The following is a 23721-nucleotide window of genomic DNA, read 5'->3' as shown; positions in this document are numbered from 1 at the left end:
TGTGTTATCCCCATGAACCATGTGTGTTTCCTCCAGGTGCTTTGGTTTCCTGCCACAGTCCAAAAATGCACTGTTTAGTAGGTTAACTGGTCATTGTAAATTGTCCCATGTTTAGGCTAGTGCTAGTTAGTTGTGTTACTAGGTGGTGAAGCTCATTGGGCCTGAAGGGCCTGTTTTGCGCTCTATCTCTAAAAGAGTAAATAAATAAACATTGCTCACCACTATCCTCTGACTCCAAGTAATCTTGGATTGCTCGGAAGGACCCAGATTGCCTTGGTTCATTACTTTCTTCTTGGTTGTTGTGCAGCATTTTGTAAACCTCTGAGTGTTGAACTCCTGGAGCCGGTTCAGCTCTGTATGCGTTGATGTTAACAATACAGTGTTTATAATGGAGTAAAGCAACTAAAGCAAAAAGTCACAAGACCATAGAAAGAGCATTTGCAGACTCTAATAATATTTGGCAATTGTTAAATCTCTATTTTCTCCTCTTTCCATTTTTGAACATCTATTATTTACTGTTACCTTAATTTTCATTCTATAGATATTTTGCATGAACAAAAAGCTACATTTAGAATGTTAATGCCAGTATGTAATATTAACAAATGATGAAATTGGCCTTTGATGGTACAGTAGGATCCCTGTTGATCAGTTGGCATCATTCCATTCAAGTATACTGCTAGTTTATTGACAGGTGTATAAAGAGGCAGCACCCTGCAACTTGAAAGGGTAATGGACTCTTGCGGATGTTAGTGAATAAATACAACAAATTTGGAGGAAGTATGATATTTGGTGGAATATTTTCATACTTTTATTTATATATTTAATTGTCTTGTCAAGCCAGCTCCATCATGGACACCAACCTCCCCTTCATCAAGGAAATTTTCAAAAGGCGATGCCTCAGAAAGGAATAGATCCAACATTAAGGACCTCACCCTCAACGACATGCCTTCTTCTCATTGCTACCATCAGGGAGGAGGTACAGGACTCTGAAGACCCACGCTCAATGTTCTAGGAAAGCTTCTTCCCCTCCATCATCAGATTTCTGAATGGACAATGAACCCATGAACACAATCTCACTATCCGGCTCTCCATTTTATATATTTCTTACTGTGACTTATAGTAAATGTTATGTATCGCACTCTACCACTGCCACAAAATGGCAAATTACATGAATACTGCATCTGATTTAAATACCCCAACAACTAGTCACTGCATAATTGGCAATATATTTCCAGTCAATTAATCTAGTTTTATCTTGCCAACCAACTGAAAAGTACTACTTGACAATCCATAAACACTTTTAATGACTCTACCATCAGCTCATAGATTTTTATATGACTTAAATAACATTTGGTGATTATTTCCTAGATGCTTTTCTTACCTTTAGATCACTTACTTGTTTTGCTTCTTTATTCAGAAGCAGTTCTGGCATTCTTTCTTGTTGAAACTACAGCTAAGGAACAGTCCTTGATGCACTTTGAGAACTCATCTGCATTGTGATTACGAACATTTACCTTATCATCATTTACCTTATCTTTGGATCACTAAAGTCCCTAAAAGTTAAAAGCAGCAAGGTTTCTAGCTAATTAGTTTGCCCCAAGGAATGGTACTCAATTTCCTTCATAATTTTAGTTCTTTTGGAGCTTCTGCAATAAAGTGACACCCAGCTTATTTTTAACGTAATTTGGAGCGACAGAAAATCTCTTGTTGCAACTATAATAATCAATATTTTAATCTTAAAGGCAAAAAGTAAAGTTCAGCTTTCTTTAACAAATAAACAAAAGTCATTCTGCAGATGCTGGAAATCCAGAGTAACACATACAAAATGCTGGAGGAACTCACCAGGTCAGGCAGCATCTATGGGAAGGAATAAAGAATCGACATTTCAGGTCAACATTCTTCATCGGGTCTTTTGTATGTGTTACTATGGAGAAATAAAATCAGCATTTATGACTGATTATTGACTAGAGGAGGAGGAAACTGGAGGTCCATGAGCCGATACTCATCAGGGGATTAGAGATGGAGAGAATCAGAAACTTTAAATTCCTTGGTATTATCAATGCCTTTGAATTTAAAAGCCTGCAAAAAGTAATGGGTGCAGCTCAGCCCTTCACGAGTAAAGTTCTCCCCACCACTGAGCCCTGTTGCGAGAAAGCAACATCCATCATCAAGGACCCCCATCATCTCTTCTCATTGCTGCCATCAGAAAAGAGCTTCAACATGCTGAACACCGGTGCCCCCTAGCAATGTGAGTTCAGTCAGCTGCTGTTCCCATTGCTGACTCATAACTGCACTGCTAGATTCAGCCCAAACCGCATCGTCAAGTTCGCTGATGATACTACAGTGGTTTTCATCATTGGCAACAATGATGACTCAACAATAATGAGAGGAGGTAGGGAGACTTGTCAAATGGTGTGAGAACAACAACCTGACTCTCAAAGTGGACAAGACAAAAGAGATTAGTGTGGACTTCAGGAAGTCACAGGTCGACCATTCTCCACTGCACACCAATGGCTCTGCCATGGACAGAGAAGAGCACAAAGTCCTTTAGTGTGCAGATAATGGATAATCTAACTTGGACCCACAACACTTGGTCAAGAAGGCACAGTGGTGTCTACATTTTCTGAGGAGAATGAGGCATGCAAGGTTTCCCGCCTGATTTCTAACAACTTTCTATATGAGCACCATCGAGAGTGTCTTGTTTGGCTGCATCATTGTGTGGTACAGAAGCTGTAATACATTGGACTGCAAGATCTTACAGGAGACAGTAAAAACCACCGAGAGGATCATCAGAGTATCCCTCCCCCCATATTTGTGACATTTTCAAGAATGTTGTCAAGACTTGAGGACCTGAGTTATGGAGAAAAGTTGACCATGGCCATGCATTTTCCAACATTGTATTTCATTTGCCACTTTCTTGCCCATTCTCCTAATCTGTCCAAGTCCTTCTTCAGCCTATTTATTTCCTCAACACTACCTGCCCCTCCACCAATCTTCATATCATCTGCAAACTTGGCAACAAAGCCATCTATTTCATTATCTAAATCACTGATAAAAAGAACCAGTCCTAACACAAACCCCTGCAGAACAGCACTAGTCACTGGTAGCCAACCGGAAAAGGATCCTTTTATTCCCACTCGCTGCCTCCCACCAATCAGCCAATGCTCTAACCATACCATTAACTTTCCTGTAATGCCATGGGCTCTTAACTTGGTAAGCAGCCTCATGTGTGGCACCTTGTCAGAGGCCTCCTGGAAGTCCAAATATACAACATCTACTACATTCCCTTTAACTATCCTACTTGTAATCTCCTCAAAAATTCCAAAAGGTTCATCAGGCAAAATTTTCTCTTAAGGAAACCATGCTGACCAAGGATGAAAGGTGAAATGTTTAAGAGAACATGAGGGGGAACTTTTTCACTCAGGGGGTGGTGAGAGTGTGGAATGAGCTGCTAGTGGAAGTGGTGGATATGGATTTGGTTTCAACATTTAAGAAAAATTTTGATAGGTACATGGATGGGAAGGCCATGGAGGGCAATGGGTCAGGTGCATGTCAATGGGAATAGGCAGATTAATCGTTCAGCGTGGTCTATATGGGTTCAACAGCTTGTACTGTAGTACTCTATGACTGTTTACTGGAAATGTTGCAGAGGAAGAGCCCAAAAAATTGTTGAGGATCCTTACTACCCATCTCACAACCTCTTTGACCCATTGCCATCACGAAGGAGGTACAGAAGTATCAAGACTAGGACTGCCAGACTGAGTCTTTCCCTCAGTGAGACTAATGAATACCAAGCCACCACTAAGGTTTCCAACTAGGACAGCAAGCTGTTTACCGTTTACCTGCGCTGCGCTTTACGACACACATTTTGAATTATGTTTTATGAACTTATTTATACTGTAATACATTGGTTTATGTGCTGAGTGTGATACATGTTGTGTGTGTACACCATGGTCCAGAGGAATGTTGTATATAGGTACAGTTAGATGACAATAAACTTGAACTTGAAGTATAGGAGCCTCAAATCCCACACCACCAAGTTCAGGAATAGTTATTACCCTTCAGCCATTTGGCTCTTGATCCAGAAGGGATAACATCACTCAACTTCACTCACCCCAACACTGATCCCGGGTGTCAACATCTCTGAAGATCTATTCTTGGCCTAAGATATTGATGCAGTTACGAAGAAGGCAGAACAGCAGCTATGTTTCAATAGGAGTCGGGAGGACATTTGCAAAGCCACTCGCAAATTTATACAGATGTACCATGGAGAGCATTCTAACTGGTTGCCACTGCAAAAAGCTGAAGAAATGTGTAAACGCAGCCAGCTCCATTATGGACACTAGACTCTCCACCACCAAGGACACATTCGAAAAGCGATGCCTCAAAAAGGCAGCATTCATAGTTGAAGATGCCCATCACCCAGGACATGCCCCCTTCTCATTGCTACCATCAGGGAGCAGGTACAGGAGCCTGAAGACACACACTCAACATTTCAGGAACCTCTTCTTCCCCTCCACCATCAGATTTCCGAACGGCTAGTTAAATCATGAACACTACTTCAATATTTTTGCTCCCTTTTTGCAATATATATATAAGATATATACACTCCTTATTGTAATTTATAGTTTTTTTTATTACGTACTTTTGTAAAACAACAAATTTCACAATATATGTCAGTGATATTAAACCTAATTCTGATTCTGATTCCAATTCTCATCCCACAACCCTCAGACACATTTTCAAGGACTCTTCAACTCATGTTCTTGATATTTATTATTATTTAGTCTTTCTTTTTTTAATATTTGCACAGTTTGTCGTCTTTTGCACATTGGTTGTGTGGCTTTGTTGTGTGCATATTTTCATTGACTTTATCCTGTTTCTTTGTATGAACTGCGAATGCCTGCAAGAAAATGCATCTCAGGCTAGCATATGGTGCCATATGTGTACTTTGATAATAAACTTACTTCCAACTTTTTGAAATTTGAATTGTGGATCTTGGAGAAACTGTATCATAAAATAAAAAATTACATAATACCAATGTGGGCAATGAGTATTTAAATCATCTCAATGTGTTTTTGCAAGAGATTGGAAAGGAGAATGCAGATGTGTGATCTTTGTAGTAGTGAAGACAAAGGACTGTTATACACTGGAGTTGTCTGTGCAGAGTTCGCAGAGTTCGGAACATTGATATGTTAGCCAAATATAACAATAGCCTGAAATGCAGGGAATGAGAGTCACATTAAGTAGCCCAGTAGTTTTCCTGGTTTAAGCATCAGTCAACAGGCAGCATCGTCAGCATTTTAACATGTGTAGTTTCCTGAACTGTGACAATTAATACATATTTCCAGATAATGGGTCACTAACCAGTAGCTACAATTACAAACATATTCAGAAAACAAAGTCTGTCATTATACAGACAACATACCTCTCCCATAGAATTGCAGAAAGCAAGTCCTTCAAGGTCAGTTTAAAAAAAAACGGGAAGCTGGCAAGTCACATATTTCAAGGCTAAACTTCTATTAAGTACATGTGAAGGTAAAACAACATCGGAAACAGATATTAATGTAATAGTATCTTCACAGTACTTTTGCATGGGAAGTTGAATACAACATGCTATTTCTTGGTTTAGAAGCTCCATTTTGATCCACTGTTACTCATTTTGGCAATTAACTAGAGCTACTGATACCAGCCACCAAAAGAATCCTATACACGCTTTTCCTATTTGTAACTGCACACAAATCATTGAATGATCACCACGCTTAAGAAGGAGATTGCCAGATGTATTGGATAAATGCAAAACTAAAGCAACTAAGAACTTAAGTGTAACTGTAGGCAATAAGAAATGGAAAGAAACCATTTGCGTTATTTTGACGATGATATGCGAATCCTAAGCAATGTGCTGAAGTAAACAAAAGTTGAAGGCAGGACTGATTGTTTTTATTAATCTTTAATTCGGAAATGCAAAGAAAGGTGTACACTTATCGAGCAACCATCATATCCTTTGCAGGAATTCCAAAGCACTTTATAGCCAACAAAGTACTTCTGAATTATGGTTGCCATTCTGACACTGGAAATGCGGAGGTCATTTACACACAGAGAGTTCCACACAGGAAAATAGGAGGGGCGGGGGCAATTAGGCAACTTTGCCTCTCAAACCTGCCCTGCCATTGAATACGATCATGGCTGATGTGACACAAGCCTCAAGGGTGGCAGAGTGCAAATAATTTGAATTGACATGGTGCAAGTTTGCAGAAGTTAAAGAAGGAAAACGTTAGCAGATTTAGTTAAGCTTTTATCTGGAAACAAATTCCATTTTCAGTTGTTCAGTTGTTCCTACTTTATCATCACTGTTATTTAAGGCGGAAATTCTTTATGATAGAACTATGATGGGACTCTAGACCATGAGAAATTGTATTGCAACATGATGGTGAAATGCCTCCGTACATAACCATTTCTGATTGTAAAAGCAAAAGGCTGCAGCATCTACAGTCAGGAAAACAAATCCTTGCATCTTAATAAAAATGAAGGTTCTCCAATTCCGTGGAGTCTAACTTCCAAAATATACCATACCCTATGGAGTATGGAAGAGGAGCAAATGAAATTGATTTGTAACAATGACACACGGAACCTTGGAGTAACAAAACAAACTGAACAAAATTTATTAATTTATTTGTTTAGAGATAAAGCACGGATTAGGCCTTTCCAGACTGAGCCACAGAGCCAGCAATCCCCAATTTAACCCTAGCCTAATCATGAGACGATATACAATAGCCAATTAACCTGGTACGTCTTTGGGTAGTGGGGGTAAACCAGACCACCCAAAGGAAAGCCAGGAATTCCATGGGGAGGATGTACAGATTCCTTACAGAGGATATTGGTAGAGAACTCCAGTCTCCAATGCCCTGAGCTGTAATAGCATCTCACTAACTGTTATGCTCCCATGCCTCTCCGATGACCCAGTAACAAAGCAGGTTGCTAACAGAATGTCAGTGTTCTCCCACAGTGGCTGCCAACACGTTACCCTGATTGGAGGACTTTAGTTATGGGGAGAGATTAGAAGGTGTGGGCTTATTTCCCCAGGATGACTGAGGGGTGATTTGACAGTAATATACAAATGGTAGATATTCAGTCATGTTCCCATGATAGGGGTAATAAAATAGGAAGATATACTATATGCTTAAGGTGAGAGGAAGGAGATTTAAAGATGAAAGTTCTTTTTACACAGAGATTGGCTGATATCTGGAACTTGCTGTCAGGGGAGCTGGTGAATCAGATACAATCACTACTTTTCAGAGTTATTTAGATGGACAATTGGATAGTCATGGCTTTGAAAGATATGGATCTAATGTGGGAAAATGTTTTGAGTGTATTGGGCATAAAGTTTGATATGTTTATGGGTCAAAAGGCCCATTTTTGTCCTATACAGCTCGACCATTCTATGTGCAATTTCTTTTTACTGACAAAGTTAAAATATGTATGCTTTCCATGTGAAGTCAAAATCACAAATATGTGGTTAAGTTGCTTATTTTAATAACTATGTAAATTGAAGGTGCAGTATCCCTATCCCTCTTTTTTAATAAACAAAGACTTGAGTGCAAATCCTTAACAAAGCAAAGTTGCCAGGCTCAGTTCTGAAACATCTACAGCATTCAAAAACTTATGAAGTTGATGTATTTGGATTAATGGGAATGAGATACTGCAACTTTAATGCATTGGCTTTTGTTAGCTTGTCTTGTTATCTTACTTCTGTAACAAAGTAATTACATTTTTAGAATAGTTAGAATGTCTTGAGTACTATACTTTTCAAACATTATTAGAGTCAACTGAATGGTTTTCCCCAGCTTAAGAGAGAGTAACATGCAATACAAGTCTCTTCTTTCCTAGTGAACTGCATTACAGTGCAATATCTTAAGGATTCACTGCAAATCATGCTCCTATCCTACATGCAGGGCTGTTACATTAATACTCCATTCACCTGCTATTCAATTGTATTGAAATGAGTACAATGACATGACCACCGAGTCATGTCTGCAACCCGAACTTTTAATTCAGCAAGGCTCCTTCACAAGCTCTTTTTAAACACACCGAGGTACTGCATCTCATATTCCCTTTGAAAGCAGCAAGGCCCCTGAAGCACCTTCAATTACTCCAAAAGACTGAGGTTTGGTAAAATACTGAAAGGCTTTTATTCGCTGTACAATACGACCTCCACAGTGAGTGTCTGCCCCTGGACTGAGGGGGAGGGGCAAGGCGAACGCCTTTATAGAGGACTCTGTGGGAGGAGCCACAGGGGCAGTCAGCAGAGGGGTGTGTCCAGACAGGTAACCGAGTTACAACATATATACATGGTTTACCACAGCCCCTTCCTATGCAGCCTTTAAGTTTCTGTTTCCCATTGTCTCTTTAAAGTCACCTAGTGCACTCGGAAGGATATTATGCTACTGTATAACATGCAAAAACAGGGAATTAACAGTATGATGGAGCATTAATAGAACAACATCCAGTGGTCCAGCAAATCTACCAGTCTGTACAACCACACTCTCAAGGTACCAGTTTATCAGAAATTTACCGTACTTTTTAATTTCACATGGTTCTATTCAACATTTAAATATTACCATGGTTTCCATGGCAATGGATGACACAATCATTGTTAACTTTATATGTAAACATTCTGACTCTGAAATTAAATATACCCGTTGATTCAATTTATAAGAATGCTTACAATTACTTTGAATTGCGAAATATCTTGATAGCTGTTAAAGAGAAATTCTCTCAGTGTTTCTATTGTCATTTTAACTTGATCGTTAAATAATATTATAACTATGGGTTTCTATTGGAGGTTACTGACAAATTATCACATTAATGACCGGGATTTATAAAATATTAGACCATTATTTTACATAGTACAATAACAATAACATGTTTTGTATGTCTGTTGAATTAATGTTGTAAAAACCTAATAGAAATGTAATAATTAGTAAAATAGTAGCATATAAATGCGCATATTAGATTTTCAGTCGTGTGGTCTTAATTCAACAGGCTTCCTAAAGTATTGATGCAGTAGTAGTCTTATGAATGTTCAAATTTGCACAGTCGATTTATGATTGCTATATTAATTTGTGAATGTTTATTGCAAATAATATCATGCTTATTTATGATTTCCCCACAATATTGTAATTTTGGTTTTACGTGTTCGCTGTCAGTCCCTTTCTATTGACCTAATCTTCAGCCTTATAAACTGGTCATCTCCCAATGACTGGAACCTGTTCCAGCTTTACAAATCTCTTCTGAATTCTCAGTTCCCTCTGATACAGGTGATTGACACCGTTGCTAGCAATGCCTTTAGTCGTCTAGTTTTCATGTTTCAATGTAGGTCTCTCCCTCTGTTTTTAAGACATAGGGGTAGAATTAGGCCATTTGGTCCATTGAGTCTGCCCTGCCATTTTATCATGACTGATCCATCTCTCTCTCAACCCCATTCTCCCGCCTTCTCCCCTTAACCTTCCATGCCCTGACTTATCAAGAGTCTATCAAACTCCACCTTAAATATATCCAGTGACCAGGCCTTCACAGCCACCTGTGGCAATGAATTCCACAGACTGACCTCTTCTTACAGCTACTTTAAAAACTCCTTAATCTTTGTCTGATTATGTCTCAGTGAAGAAATTTATAAACTTTTTCTATGTTAAGGTGCTATTAAAATGCAAGATTTTGTTACAAAACATTCAACGGTGAATTGTAAATAGATTCATGAATGTGTGGTAAAATTAAAATATATTTTTAGTCATCTACTGCATGAATACAGCAGGTTTATGAATACTGTGTAGAATGAATGTACCAGTGTTATTAGATATGTAGATATTGGTTTTGTATTATAACACTACCTTAGATGCTAATCAACATGCAGAGCATTTCTTGCACTTTGCTTTTATTTCAGATTTGAAGGTTCATTCTTTATTAGTAGTATTGAATCGAGGCAAACCGCATCAACAACAAATCAAGCATTCACCAAAATTTAGTGCAACATGCTCCCATTGTGCTCGTAAACAGCAATAAACCAACACAATTTTAAACATGTGGGAATGTTTACTGGACACTTAGGTCCGGTACACTAATATCTACAGTATGTCAGAGGATCAAGGGATTAAGGTACTTTTTCCCTTGGAGAAACTAATGTACATTGAAAAATCAATGTTTGAACATTTAATTTAAACTTACTAGAAACATGCAACAATCAAAAATAATAAACAGGTAACAAAAATCAAAGTTACAACAGAACCATTTGTCTTTCACTGGAAAAAGCACTTTGGCATGTGGGATATTTCAAAACGCTAAGTTTCAGAATTTGCATTAACAGTGTTACTGAGATGTATTAATTAAACTGGTTCATTTTCATGGTATAATGTATTTGTACAATGAACACTTCCCTTGGTCCTCTTCTGTGAGAAACAAAATTCAAGGCAGAAATGCATGCAATCTGTTAAAGATAAAGCATAAAACCTGCTCAAGGTGGAAACTACTGAGAAGGGTTTGGGTCTGGTATTAAACTTGTGTTCAAAGTAGCCTAGTGCCTGTAAGGAAAAATGGTTAAAGATAATACAGTTGGATTGGAAAAATATATATATTTAGTCTCTACATTTCTGAACTAAGAAATCATTATGAAGCTTATTATCATGTGATTATATAATTGCTATCACCACAGCATTAAAACTTTCATACATTTTACATTGCACCAAGAAAAAACTTACCTGTAATTCTATATTTAGATATTAAATGTAAAGGGTTCCCAAATCAAGGTTGTCACTGAGATATTTGGTCATAAACTTTTGATATTACTTGACACAGTGAATCGCATACTGATAGTGTTTAATTTTTTTTCCTTTGTTTCGTCTTGTCATTGCATATATATATAATTGTTTCCTTTTCCCAAAGTTATTTCTTCCACAAAAGTGAAGAACTAATTTTGTTCCAATACAAGTAGCAAGAGCTGGACAGAACAAAGACAAAGACTGTGTAACCTGAACAGTTTAAGACAGAGAGACTCACTAGGATCCAAACCTATACTTACTTCTCCTGTGATTCAATGATCATGCCTCGTAGCTGTCCTTGGAGGGCATCTTGTATGTTGTCAGCAGAATACAGACCAATTGGAGTGTTATAGCTCGAGCTCACTACCTGCCTTTTGTCATCAATGTTTCCCGCTGCAAGAAATGGCTGGGCTTTTCTGTTATGGGACTCTCCAATAGATTTGATTTCCTGCATGTGAAAGGGCACAAAAATGCACAAGGCTACAATTCATGCTGAGGCTAATAAGCAGCAGCAGCCACACAACATGTAATGCTGCTAATGGTTACTTTATCAATAGCTTTTCTTCAATCCCCCCCTTAAAATGTATACTTTCAAATGGTATTACTTTCATGTAATAACTAATAACAACCTCTGTAAAGGTAATGAAATGAAGATCTTACATTAACTCTAACCTAAAAGCACTAAATCTGATCAAATGGAAAAGCAATTAAAAGCTAAGTTCAACGTAGGATGAACCCTGCCAGTGTGGGGAGAAAGGTGTCTCCTTTTCCAGGGAATTTTACGAGAAAGAGTAACTCATTATTGTCTACTGGCACATCTTGCAGCAAGTAGGCATAGACTGGAAGATCTGCCTAGTGAACACAACTACAGGTTTCCTTATACGATCCGTAAGATATTAAAATGATCTGTTCTGAGAACACTGCTGTCTGTATGTGTGATGTTTCTTTTTTTCCAATTATATCAATCATGTTACTATTGTAGACTGGATTATTATTGTTTACAAATCATTTAGACCATAACAATCGGAGCAGAGTTAGGCCATTTGGTCTAATATGTCTGCTCTGCCATTTGAACATGGTTAATTTATCGTTCATGTCAACCCATTTCCCTGTCCTTTCCCCATAACCTTTGATGCCCTTACTAATTAAGTGCATGTTAACTTCTGTTTTAAACATACCCAATGACCTGGCCTCCACAGCCACCTGTGGCAATGAGTTCCACAGATTCACCATCCCCTGGCTAAAGAAATTCCTCCTCATCTCTGTTCAAAAGGCGGGTCCTTCTATTCTGAGTCCATGCCCTCTAGTCTTACACTCTCCCACTATTTGAAACATTGTGTACACATCCACTCTGTTGTGTATTCAATATTTAGTAATATTTGAGTAATATTGTAAGTATATTGTTTGATCAAGCATTTTTTGTGTTTACATAAATCATTACCGTTTATATGTAAAAGTATGTGAATAGCATACATCATTATGCTACCACATCACATATGTGCGCCTCTCTAAATTAAAACTAAATGTACACGAGTGATCCCCAGCTCCAGTGTCTTTCTTAAAACATAAAAAATGAGAAAGTAAGGAGGCATGGGATCCAAGGGGACATTGTCTTGTGGATCCAGAACTGGCTTGCCCACAGAAAGCAAAGAGTGGCTGTAGACGGGTCATATTCTGCATGGAGGTCGGTCACCAGTGGTGTGCCTCAGGGATCTGTTCTGGAACCCCTTCTCTTCATGATTATTATAAATGACCTGGATGAGGAAGTGGAGGGATGGGTAGTAAATTTGCTGATGACACAAAGGTTGGGGGTGTTGTGGATAGTGTGGAGGGCTGTCAGAAATTACAGCATGGCATCGATAGGATGCAAAACTGGGCTGAGAAGTGGCAGATGGAGTTCAACCCAGGTAAGTGTGAGGTGGTTCATTTTGGTAGTTCAAATATGATGACAGAATATAGTATTAATGGTAAGACTCTTGGCAGTGTGGAGGATCAGAGGGATCTTGGGGTCCGAATCCATAGGACACTCAAAGCTGCTGCGCAGGTTGACTCTGTGGTTAAGAAGGCATATGGTGTATTGGCCTTCATCAATCATGGGATTGAGTTTCGGAGCCGAGAGGTAATGTTGCAGCTATATAGGACCCTGGTCAGACCCCACTTGGAGTACCGTGCTCAGTTCTGGTCGCCTCACGATAGGAAGGATGTGGAAACCATAGAAAGGGTTCAGGGGAGATTTACAAGGATGTTGCCTGTATTGGGGAGCATGCCCTATGAGAATAGGTTGAGTGAACTCGGCCTTTTTTCCTTGGAGTTATGGAGGATGAGTGGTGACCTGATAGAGGTGTATAAGATGATGAGAGGCATTGACTGTGTGGATAGTCAGAGGCTTTTTCCTAGGGCTGAAATGGCTAGCACAAAAGCGCATAGTTTTAAAGTGCTTGGAAGTAGGTACAGAGGAGATGTCAGGGGTAAGTTTTTTTACGCAGAGAGTGATGAGTGCATGGAATGGGCTGCCAGTGATGGTGATGGAGGCGAATACCATAGGGTCTTTTAAGAGACTCCTGGATAGGTACATGGAGCTTAGAAAGATAGAGGGCTATGTGGTAACCCTAGGTAGTCTCTAAAGTAAGTACATGTCTGGCACAGAATTGTGGGACGAAGGACCTGTATTGTACTGTAGGTTTTCTGTGTTTCTATGTTTCTCTCTAGAGATTAAAAGAATGGGGCACAATCCACAGCTTACAGTTTTCGTTTTCGTACAAATTGTGAAATTATTTTTCTTCTTGCAGCATTTCCCTGATTTTCTTTCTCATAGCTGATCATAATAATACTCACAGCAACATGTGATCAGATTCCTGAAACTCAAAAAGACAGTGAAATAGACTGCCTAATGACAAAAGGCAACAAACAGGTTAAAAAAATTCTTCAATATTCAATGTTTGTTTGTTTATCCATGTCTGATTTCATCAGCTGGAGCTTCAGACTATTTCAGTCTGATGCTTCTGGTGTCTGGCACATCCTAATAATTGTCTATTTGTGGAACATTTCATTTGTATTCACATCTCAGGTGAATAGTTGAGAAGCCTTCAGAGAGTTTGAAAACAAAGTACATCCTCACAATGTGAAGAATAGGTTGGTATAACTTGATTAATGACTTCCACCAGTTTGTAATTGAAAGAATAATTCTTTATCAATACAAACCGCTGAACAACTTATTTATGGTAACATACATCAAAGTTGCTGGTGAACGCAGCAGGCCAAGCAGCATCTATAGGAAGAGGCGCAGTCGACGTTTCAGGCCGAGACCCTTCGTCAGGACTAACTGAAGGAAGAGTGAGTAAGGGATTTGAAAGCTGGAGGGGGAGGGGGAGATGCAAAATGATAGGAGAAGACAGGAGGGGGAGGGATAGAGCCAAGAGCTGGACAGGTGATAGGCAAAAGGGGATATGAGAGGATCATGGGACAGGAGGTCCGGGAAGAAAGACAAGGGGGGGGGTGACCCAGAGGATGGGCAAGAGGTATATTCAGAGGGACAGAGGGAGAAAAAGAAGAGTGAGAGAAAGAATGTGTGCATAAAAATGAGTAACAGATGGGGTACGAGGGGGAGGTGGGGCCTTAGCGGAAGTTAGAGAAGTCGATGTTCATGCCATCAGGTTGGAGGCTACCCAGACGGAATATAAGGTGTTGTTCCTCCAACCTGAGTGTGGTTTCATCTTTACAGTAGAGGAGGCCGTGGATAGACATGTCAGAATGGGAATGGGATGTGAAATTAATATGTGTGGCCACTGGGAGATCCTACTTTCTCTGGCGGACAGAGCGTAGATGTTCAGCAAAGTGGTCTCCCAGTCTGCGTCGGGTCTCACCAATATATAAAAGGCCACATCGGGAGCACCGGACGCAGTATATCACCCCAGTCGACTCACAGGTGAAGTGATGCCTCACCTGGAAGGACTGTTTGGGGCCCTGAATGGTGGAAAGGGAGGAAGTGTAAGGGCATGTGTAGCACTTGTTCCACTTACACGGATAAGTGCCAGGAGGGAGATCAGTGTAAGGGAGGAAGTGTAAGGGCATGTGTAGCACTTGTTCCCCAAACAGTCCTTCCAGGTGAGGCATCACTTCACCTGTGAGTCGACTGGGGTGATATACTGCGTCCGGTGCTCCCGATGTGGCCTTTTATATATTGGTGAGACCCGACACAGACTGGGAGACCGCTTTGCTGAACATCTACGCTCTGTCCGCCAGAGAAAGCAGGATCTCCCAGTGGCCACACATTTTAATTTCACATCCCATTCCCATTCTGACATGTCTATCCACGGCCTCCTCTACTGTAAAGATGAAGCCACACTCAGGTTGGAGGAACAACACCTTATATTCCGTCTGGGTAGCTTCCAACCTGATGGCATGAACATCGACTTCTCTAACTTCCGCTAAGGCCCCACCTCCCCCTCGTACCCCATCTGTTACTCATTTTTATGCACACATTCTTTCTCTCACTCTTCTTTTTCTCCCTCTGTCCCTCTAAATATACCTCTTGCCCATCCTCTGGGTCACCCCCCCCCTTGTCTTTCTTCCCGGACCTCCTGTCCCATGATCCTCTCGTATCCCCTTTTGCCTATCACCTGTCCAGCTCTCGGCTCTATCCCTCCCCCTCCTGTCTTCTCCTATCATTTTGCATCTCCCCCTCCCCCTCCAGCTTTCAAATCCCTTACTCACTCTTCCTTCAGTTAGTCCTGACGAAGGGTCTCGGCCTGAAACATCGACTGCGCCTCTTCCTATAGATGCTGCTTGGCCTGCTGCGTTCACCAGCAACTTTGATGTATGTTGCTTGAATTTCCAGCATCTGCAGAATTCCTGTTGTTAACTTATTTATGGTGTTTTTCTTTGAATGGTTTAGTCTTTCAGGCAAATAAAAAGCTATTATATTTTAATGTTGCTGTTACTCATTTCTCTGGGATGGTATGTCAAGGTTTAGCTAGAAATGCCATTAATTAGTTACTCTAGACTGGAAAATTGATTTTGTAACTCCAATACTTAAGGAAAGATAAAGGGGAAGCCAGGGAATTATGAACTAATTGTTCTAAAATCTGTAATTAACTGAAAGCATTCAGTGTATTAATACGTCTTAGAAAACTGTATATCTGAATTTGCCAATGACACAATGATAGAAACATAGAAACATAGGAAACCTACAGCACAATACAGGCCCTTACGCCCACAAAGTTGTGCTGAACATGACCCTACTGTAGAAATTACTAGGCTTACTCATAGCCCTCTATTTTTCTAAGCTCCATGTACCTATCCAAAAGTCTCTTAAAGACCCTATCGTATCTGTCTCCACCACCGTTGCCGGCAGCCCATTCCACGCACTCACCACTCTCTGAGTAAAAAACTTACCCCTGACATCTCCTCTGTACCTACTCCCAAACACCTTAAACCTGTGTCCTCTTGTGGCAACCATTTCAGCCCTGGGAAAAAGCCTCTGACTATCCACATAATCAATGCCTCTCATCATCTTATACACCCCTATCAGGTCACCTCTCATCCTCCGTCGCTCCAAGGAGAAAAGGCCGAGTTCACTCAACCTATTCTCATGAGGCATGCTCCCCAATCCAGGCAACATCCTTGTAAATCTCCTCTGCACCCTTTCTATGGCTTCCACATCCTTCTTGTAGTGAGGCGACCAGAACTGAGCACAGTACTCCAAGTGGGGTCTGATCAGGGTCCTACATAGCTGTAGCATTACCTCTCGGCTTCTAAACTCAATCCCACGATTGATGAAGGCTAATACACCGTACACCGTACGCCTTCTTAACCACAGAGTCAACCTGCGCAGCTGCTTTGAGCGTCCTATGGACTCGGACCCCAAGATCCCTCTGATCCTCCACACTGCCAAGAGTCTTACCATTAATCCTACATTCTGCTATCATATTTGATGATAGCTGGTTTTGTAAGCAGTATGAGTGGAAGAATTCTATTATAATGAAATATTAATAATAGAGCAAATGGGCAAAACTTGGCAAATGGATTTCATGGTTGACAAATGTAAGGTCACCTAGTTTGGACACAGAAAGGTAGAAAGGACAAAGCACTATCTAACTAACGGAAAGTAGGTAGCAATGGAGTTTCAAAAAAGAGTTCTATGCTCCTGGGCAGGTACAGAAAGAGTATACTGGGTGTGCAATTTATGTATAGCCCAACACAAAGTAAATAATGATCTCAATTATGAAGTTATGGATGAAAGATACTGCAGATGATGGAATCTATTGCAAAAATAAACTGCTGGGGGATGTCAATGGGTCAGACAGCATCGGTGGAGGATGAGGGATAGCTGATGGTTCTGGTCGAGACCCTGCATCAGGATAATGATAAAAACCATTGGCTGCAACATTAATAGAGCACAGCCAGCACTTCTGGAGACCAAGCTTCAGAAGGGTATAATATAAATTTACGGCAAGTCCATAGTTTAACTGTAAATTGAGATTACACAGACCAGGACTATGTTTCCGACCATGGTCATTGATCTGAAATCTTAATCCTGTTTCTCTCTCCACACGTGCTATTGGCCCCAATAAGCATCTCCAGTATGTTTTTAGGGTCAGTTATTTATTTAACAGCCGAGTTTGACAATGTTGGAAAAAGGATATGGGACAAAGATGACAGATCAGCCGAGATGTGACTAAGTGGTGTTAAAAAATTGATGATTTACTTCCTACTTTCTAATGTTCATGGTGTTCAATTTGTCGATTCTAGAACGTTTAGAAAGATGAATGAAACTTCTCCAACTCTAACAATTGTTTAGCATTAATGATGTCCACACCAGGAACCAGGTGAGAGTTTGTAAGGGGCCTGGTTTACCTGCAGCAAGCATCTCAAGGCACTGGAAAAATATCACCAAAACTGTCCCTGTAAAATCCCCCAAATACACTGGAAGGATAGGTAAACCAATTCCAGTGTTTACTCCTATTGTCAGATCCCTCAGCATTACGATTCTAGTTACACATACTGTATTTACCTCCACTGGGCGGGCCCTGTCATTCACTTGCCCAAAACCAGACTCCTGAAATAGGCACTCCATTCTGAGCAAGAAATTACCAGGTGGAGAGAAGAAAAGATTCTTGCTAAAATGCAACATTCCCGCTGACTTCTTGGAATCTCTGACTCATGGCCACTGAAAGTAAAGGATGAGTATTCCACTGCTATTAGAAACGTAGGGACCTTGATTTTGGAGGTTTGTGAAGCCTTGTGTAAATGGCAGAAGGAGGACATCACTTCACAAACTACACACTCTTCGGGCACCTCCTGTCTTCTCCCATATTGGCCATAAGACCATAGGATAGAGGAGCAGAATTAGGCCATTCAACCCATTGAGTCTATTCTGCCATTCAATCATGGCTGATTTTATTTCAATCCCTTTCTCCTACCTTCTCCCCACAACCCTTAATTCCCATGGGGGCATCAATATCAACCTCTCAGTGCACAAATTCAGAAGGCAGAGTTCAGATTTACACTTAGTGGCCAGTTTTTTTACATACACCTGATCCCAAATTTCAAATATCTAATCAGAATCAGAATCAGATTTATTATCACTGGCATGTGTCGTGAAATTTGTTAACTTAGCAGCAGCAGTTCAATATAATATATGATAGAGAAGAAAATAAATAAATAAGTAAATCAGTTGCAGTATACGTATATTGAATAGATTAAAACTGTGCAAATAGCAGAAATAATGTATATTAAAAAAATGAAGTAGTGTTCATGGGTTCAATGTCCATTTAGGAATCGGATGGCAGACGGGAAGAAGCTGTTCCTGAATCACTGAGTGTGTGCTTCTGGCTTCTGTACCTCCTACCTGATGGTAACAGTGAGAAAAGGGCATGGCCTGGGTGCAAGAGGTCCTTAATAATGAATAATGAACACTGCCTTTCTGAGACACCGCTCCTTGGAGATGTCTTGGGTACTTTGTAGGCTACTACCCAAGATGGAGCTGACTAGATTTACAACCTTCTGCAGCTTCTTTCGGTCCTGTGTAGTAGCCCCCCCCCCCATACCAGACAATGATGCAGCCTGTCAGAATGCTCTCTGCTGTACAATCAGCCAATCATGAGGCAGCAACTCAGTGCATGCAAACATGGTGAGGAGGTTCAGTTGTTGTTCAGACCAAACATCAGAATGGGGAAGAAACGAGATCTAACTGACTGACCATGGAACGACTGTTGGTGGCAGTGGGGTGGTTTGGCTAACTCAGAAGCTGCTGATCTCGAGAGATTTTCACGCACAATGGCCTCTAGAGTTTATAGGGAATAAAGCAGGAAACAAAAATCATTCCAGAGAGTGTCAGTTTTGTAGGTGAAAATGCCTTGTTAATGAGAGCGAGAGCGGTCAGAGGAGAATGGACAGACTGGTTCAGGCTGACAGGAAGGCAGCTAAATCAAGTAATCATGTATTGCAACAGTAATGTGCAGAAAAGCATCTTTGAATGCACAACATGTTGAACCTTCTGCTACAGAAGCAGAAGACTACAAGCATACACTCAGTAGCCACTTTATTAGGTACAGGAGGTAAATTAAGATATCATTTACCTCCAAGAATAAGAACAGGCAAATTAGAGATCAATATATTATTTGGATATATCTTCTGGAAGATATAGGAGCACTGTGGGAAGGTAGTGTTGTGTCAGATGGACTTCATGGCTGAGAGTATTTGTAGCATGAAATATAAACGTCTTTAGACTTCCCAGTATTTTGTGGATAGAAATCATCACTCACCCACCATTGGATTTCAAGTAAACAGACAATTTTGGAGATAATAGGTTAAGAGAAGTGGTGGCAAGGTAAAGTCAAGTGTACATGGGGAAACTGGTCCTCCATTTTGAGTTAAATTAAAATGTTCATATTTATTTGATGATATATGTGCATTCTACTTTTAGCCCATATGTAGCAGGTTCCCTTCAATCTGGAGAGAATTATATGTTAATAAGAAGAGAACTGTTGAAGATTTATACAAGGCAAGGGAAATGGAGAGGGATTGAGAAGTAGGCAGCTTGAGTATGTGAAAGCAAAGATTTATGTTAAATTCCATGTTTTTTTTCCTCAAGCACAACATAAAGTAAGGATGAATTCCTCATGTAAGAAACTGCAAAATAATTGAGATTAGTGGCAATAATGAGATACTACAATGTCCTGAAATTTATTTGATTCACTCAAATTCAAAAAAGTATTTTGTAAGGCTTTCCCAATTTGGACCCAAGAGTTTGTATGACTCTGAGAAGAAGTCAATACTACCTAGGAATGAATCTTCTAGGCTACATATCATCCAATCCCAAACTTCTTTGTAGAATTAAGCCATTCAGTCCATTGACTTTGCTGGGATGTGCATTCAGGACCATGATCTCCTGGCAGTTTCTTCCAAAGATCGGTAGCTAGGCATTTGTGTATTCTGCATCTTCTTTCTCTGAAGTTTTAAGACGGGCTTGAAAGTCCTCATTTTTCTCTCCATATCACATATTCCAAAGCAATTTTTGACAATGTATATTTTCAAACTGTAGCAATGCTTTCTAAGCTTCTCCAAAATTACAAAAGGAAAACTGGAAACTAAGCACAATTATGCCTTTCAAATTGATTACTTTTTTAACAGCCCCTCTAGTTCACAAAACTTTGTACACACAACACAATGCAACGGAGAAAGCAGACCAGCAGACAGATAGTTCCTCCAGCTCTTGAACTTGTACCAAATCACGAGCCGAGAACTTACTGTTGGCAGAGTTAGCAGATGAACACCCGATGTATCCACAAGATACTTTCCTGTATGTTATTTTAGTAGAAGGGCCAATACGTTTAAAATAGGCAAATAATAACTTTTTAAAAGGGAAAAAGAAATATAACAACATATAAAGCTTTCATCTGCTATTATCACTGACAGTAACTTCTGGCCTATTTGACAGTCCTTGTAAAGTACTAAAAATAAATATCCCTCCCTCAATACAACTATGGAAATAAGATATCTTGGATCCACACTCTATCCATTTTCAAATAAACTACTTTTATAGCTGGAAATAAAATATCTTGGATCCCCACTCCATACATTTTGAGATAATCTACTTCTTATAGCAGAGAGTGATATGGATAACTTTACAGCATAGTCACAGATATGTTAATTATTAGTGATAACTGATACCTACTCTCCACCAATGCAGTTACACATTTCTACATTTCAACCTTGTGGGATAATGTAACATTGAATTCTAATCAAGTAATATCTTTCCTTATACCTCTACTATTTTTATTTTGATTGAAGTTCGCAGCAAAAGTGAGCAGGAGAGGCTCCTTATCACCAAGAATACTCTGTTACAAGAAGCTTAACTCTAACTCAATGTTAAGTGCAACGTTGAGATTAAAACTCAGAGCATATAACTCCGTCAATACGCTACACTATAAAACTGACAGTATCTTCTGGCATACGCTTTTGCAATTAAACAGGGAAATCGAGAAAATTCTGCTAGTTTCTCTACAGAATGTGGTCTTGCAGTCTTTGTGGAAACAATCAGCAGGCACTCTGGTTTCATATGAACTTCAACCTTTCATGCACTATTCTTGCCTTAAGAAACATTGTGCCTTGTTGAATATTGTGCAGGTCAATTTAACAGCATCCCTGAAAAATAATTACTGATGAGCCACCCTAAAGGATCTTAACTTCCTTAAAACAATTATTTTAAAATGCCATGGACTTTTCAAATGATGATATATACAAATATTCATTGCTACAAGTGTATTTATGATTTTTTCTTTATAGTTTCAATCTTAATAAGGTGGCTTTAGAGAGGATGCAGAACAGATTTATCAGGATGTTGTCTGGATTGGAGTGTTAAGTTGTAAGGAGAACTTGGAATGGTTTTGTTGGATCACCTGAGGTGTGATCTGATACAAATGCATAAAATTATGCGAGGCATAAAAATGTAGCTAGCCGGAGTCTTTTTTTCCCAGCATGGAAATGTCATATATGAGAGGGTGTAGGGCTAAGTGAGAGAGAGAAAGTTTAAAGGAGATGTGCAAAGAGTGGTGTCTGGAAGGGGTTGCTGGGGAGATGAGAGAAGCAAATATGATAGTGACAAATAAGAGGCAATTAGATTGGCACATGAACAGGCAGGGAATAGCACGGTATGTACAGGCAGATGGGACTAGATCAGTTTGGCATCATGGTCAGTGCAGGCATGATGGGTTGAAGGTACTATTCTACATTTTATTATCTATGACTAATTACTTCTTAAAAATGCCAAATGCAAAGACTGCATGTTTCCTTAGTTTTTGCTAAAAATGGATAGCTTCACCTGTCCTTATTCATCACTCATAGTTTTCTCCCAGATTTATTTTCTAGCAAATACACTTCAGTACATCAAAGCTAGTTAACTCTAAGGATTGGCAATGATCTTATTATTTCACATTTGCTACAAAGCTATCTGGGTTTTCATTTGATGCTGTACCTATTTATATTTTTTAAACCGTGAACGAGCCAAATGGTAAGAATTTAGGACGAGTATATCCAGTGACTTCCTCAGCAATTCATATCATTGCAATTGCTTGTGAAGAATTTCTGCTTTAAACACATTGTTTACCAAGAGCTCTGGTAGTCATCCAAATGTTTGTACGCTTCATAATGATAACCAGTTAAGCAATAAAAACACTGAAATTTTCATATGACATTAACTACCTGTGGTTCAGCCTCCAAATTAATCTTGAAAGGATTTGTCTTGCCACCTTCAGTGACTTGTGGGGACCAAAGTTTGGTTTCAGGTCTAGGATAAAAGCAGACAAAATGGTGGAATTCTTTTTTGAGTGATATTTCATTCATTTATTTGGCATACAGGTCCGTCCCAGATTATAGCAGGGTTCTGTTCCTGCGAACTGTCTATCACCCCAACGGTTCACAAGCAGGAATACAGCCGCAGTCCGAGTTTCCACATGGCAGAAGCTACTTGCAGCCCTACAGCAATTGGCAAATCTATCCCCGCCAGTCTACCAAATGTTTGTTTGCATGTATAGGCTGTAAGTAATTTTGGCATGTGGAAGGTGAGGTAAGACCTGTAATTCCAAACTGTTTAAGATGAATAAAGGATAGAAGCAGAAGTAGGCCATTTGGCTCCCTGAATCTGCTCCACTATTCAATAAAATCATAGCCAATTGGATGACTGGCCTCAAACTCACTATTCTGCCTCATCCCCAACTCTTAAAAAAGACACTTTGTTTTGAACAGCGATCCTTCATCTCAACATTATCTTTGTTTCCCTTTCCACAGACGCTGCCTAACATGATGAGTATTTCCAACAATTTCAGTTCTTATAGCAGATTTCCAACATCTACTGTTTTTTGACTTCCCTAACTTAATCCCCCTCAATCCATTTACCTCATGCAACTATATATTAAGCAACATGCATATAAATAATTGTTTCCAGTAAGAAGTTCCAAAGAGGGAGAGTGCTCAGGAAGAAGAAATTTCTCCACAGCTCCTCTTAAAATATAAACAATTTATTTAAAATGCCCAATGCAACTTCCCCATTTCTTTGCTACAACCAAAACATTTTGAGATTTCTGGAGGATGTAATATTATATACTGCTATACCAACCGGTCAATCTTGAGACTTAATTTATTGGAGGCAGCCTTGATCCTATTCTGAGCATCGACATGTGCCATGTTGTCCGTACTCACACCATCGATGGCCAGGATGACATCACCTGGGGAAAGGTTAGCCAGTGAGGCCTTGCTTCCAGGCGTTACCTGCAGATTCAAAGCACACATCAGAATTTTTCTTTGAGCATTATTGGAAAATTTAGTTCTTTAACCTGTGTAAGAATTTCTACCAGGTTAAAAAAAAAATCTCCTCAGTCGTACTATTGTTGAGTAATGATAATAATAAATA

The 23721-nt window shown here is 39.7% G+C and overlaps 1 protein-coding gene across 2 annotated transcripts in view; it reads right to left on the bottom strand.

Moving 5' to 3' along the window:
* The window catches only part of LOC134347163 (PDZ and LIM domain protein 3-like), a 55467-nt gene that overhangs the window by 3267 nt on the left and 28479 nt on the right, over positions 1-23721 (bottom strand). The window contains exons 2-5 of one of the 2 annotated variants that reach the window (XM_063049387.1): positions 23428-23579; positions 22515-22599; positions 10504-10574; positions 220-353 (exon numbers count right to left, since the gene is read on the bottom strand). In XM_063049387.1, coding sequence (XP_062905457.1) covers positions 220-353; positions 10504-10574; positions 22515-22599; positions 23428-23579 — 442 coding nt within the window. Of the gene's footprint in view, positions 1-219; positions 354-10503; positions 10575-11071; positions 11260-22514; positions 22600-23427; positions 23580-23721 lie in introns of both variants that reach the window. The other variant, XM_063049386.1, reaches the window with a different exon arrangement.

This window comes from Mobula hypostoma, chromosome 5 (assembly GCF_963921235.1).
Source record: "Mobula hypostoma chromosome 5, sMobHyp1.1, whole genome shotgun sequence".
NCBI lineage: Eukaryota > Metazoa > Chordata > Chondrichthyes > Myliobatiformes > Myliobatidae > Mobula > Mobula hypostoma.
This window is presented reverse-complemented; position numbering and strand designations above follow the sequence as displayed.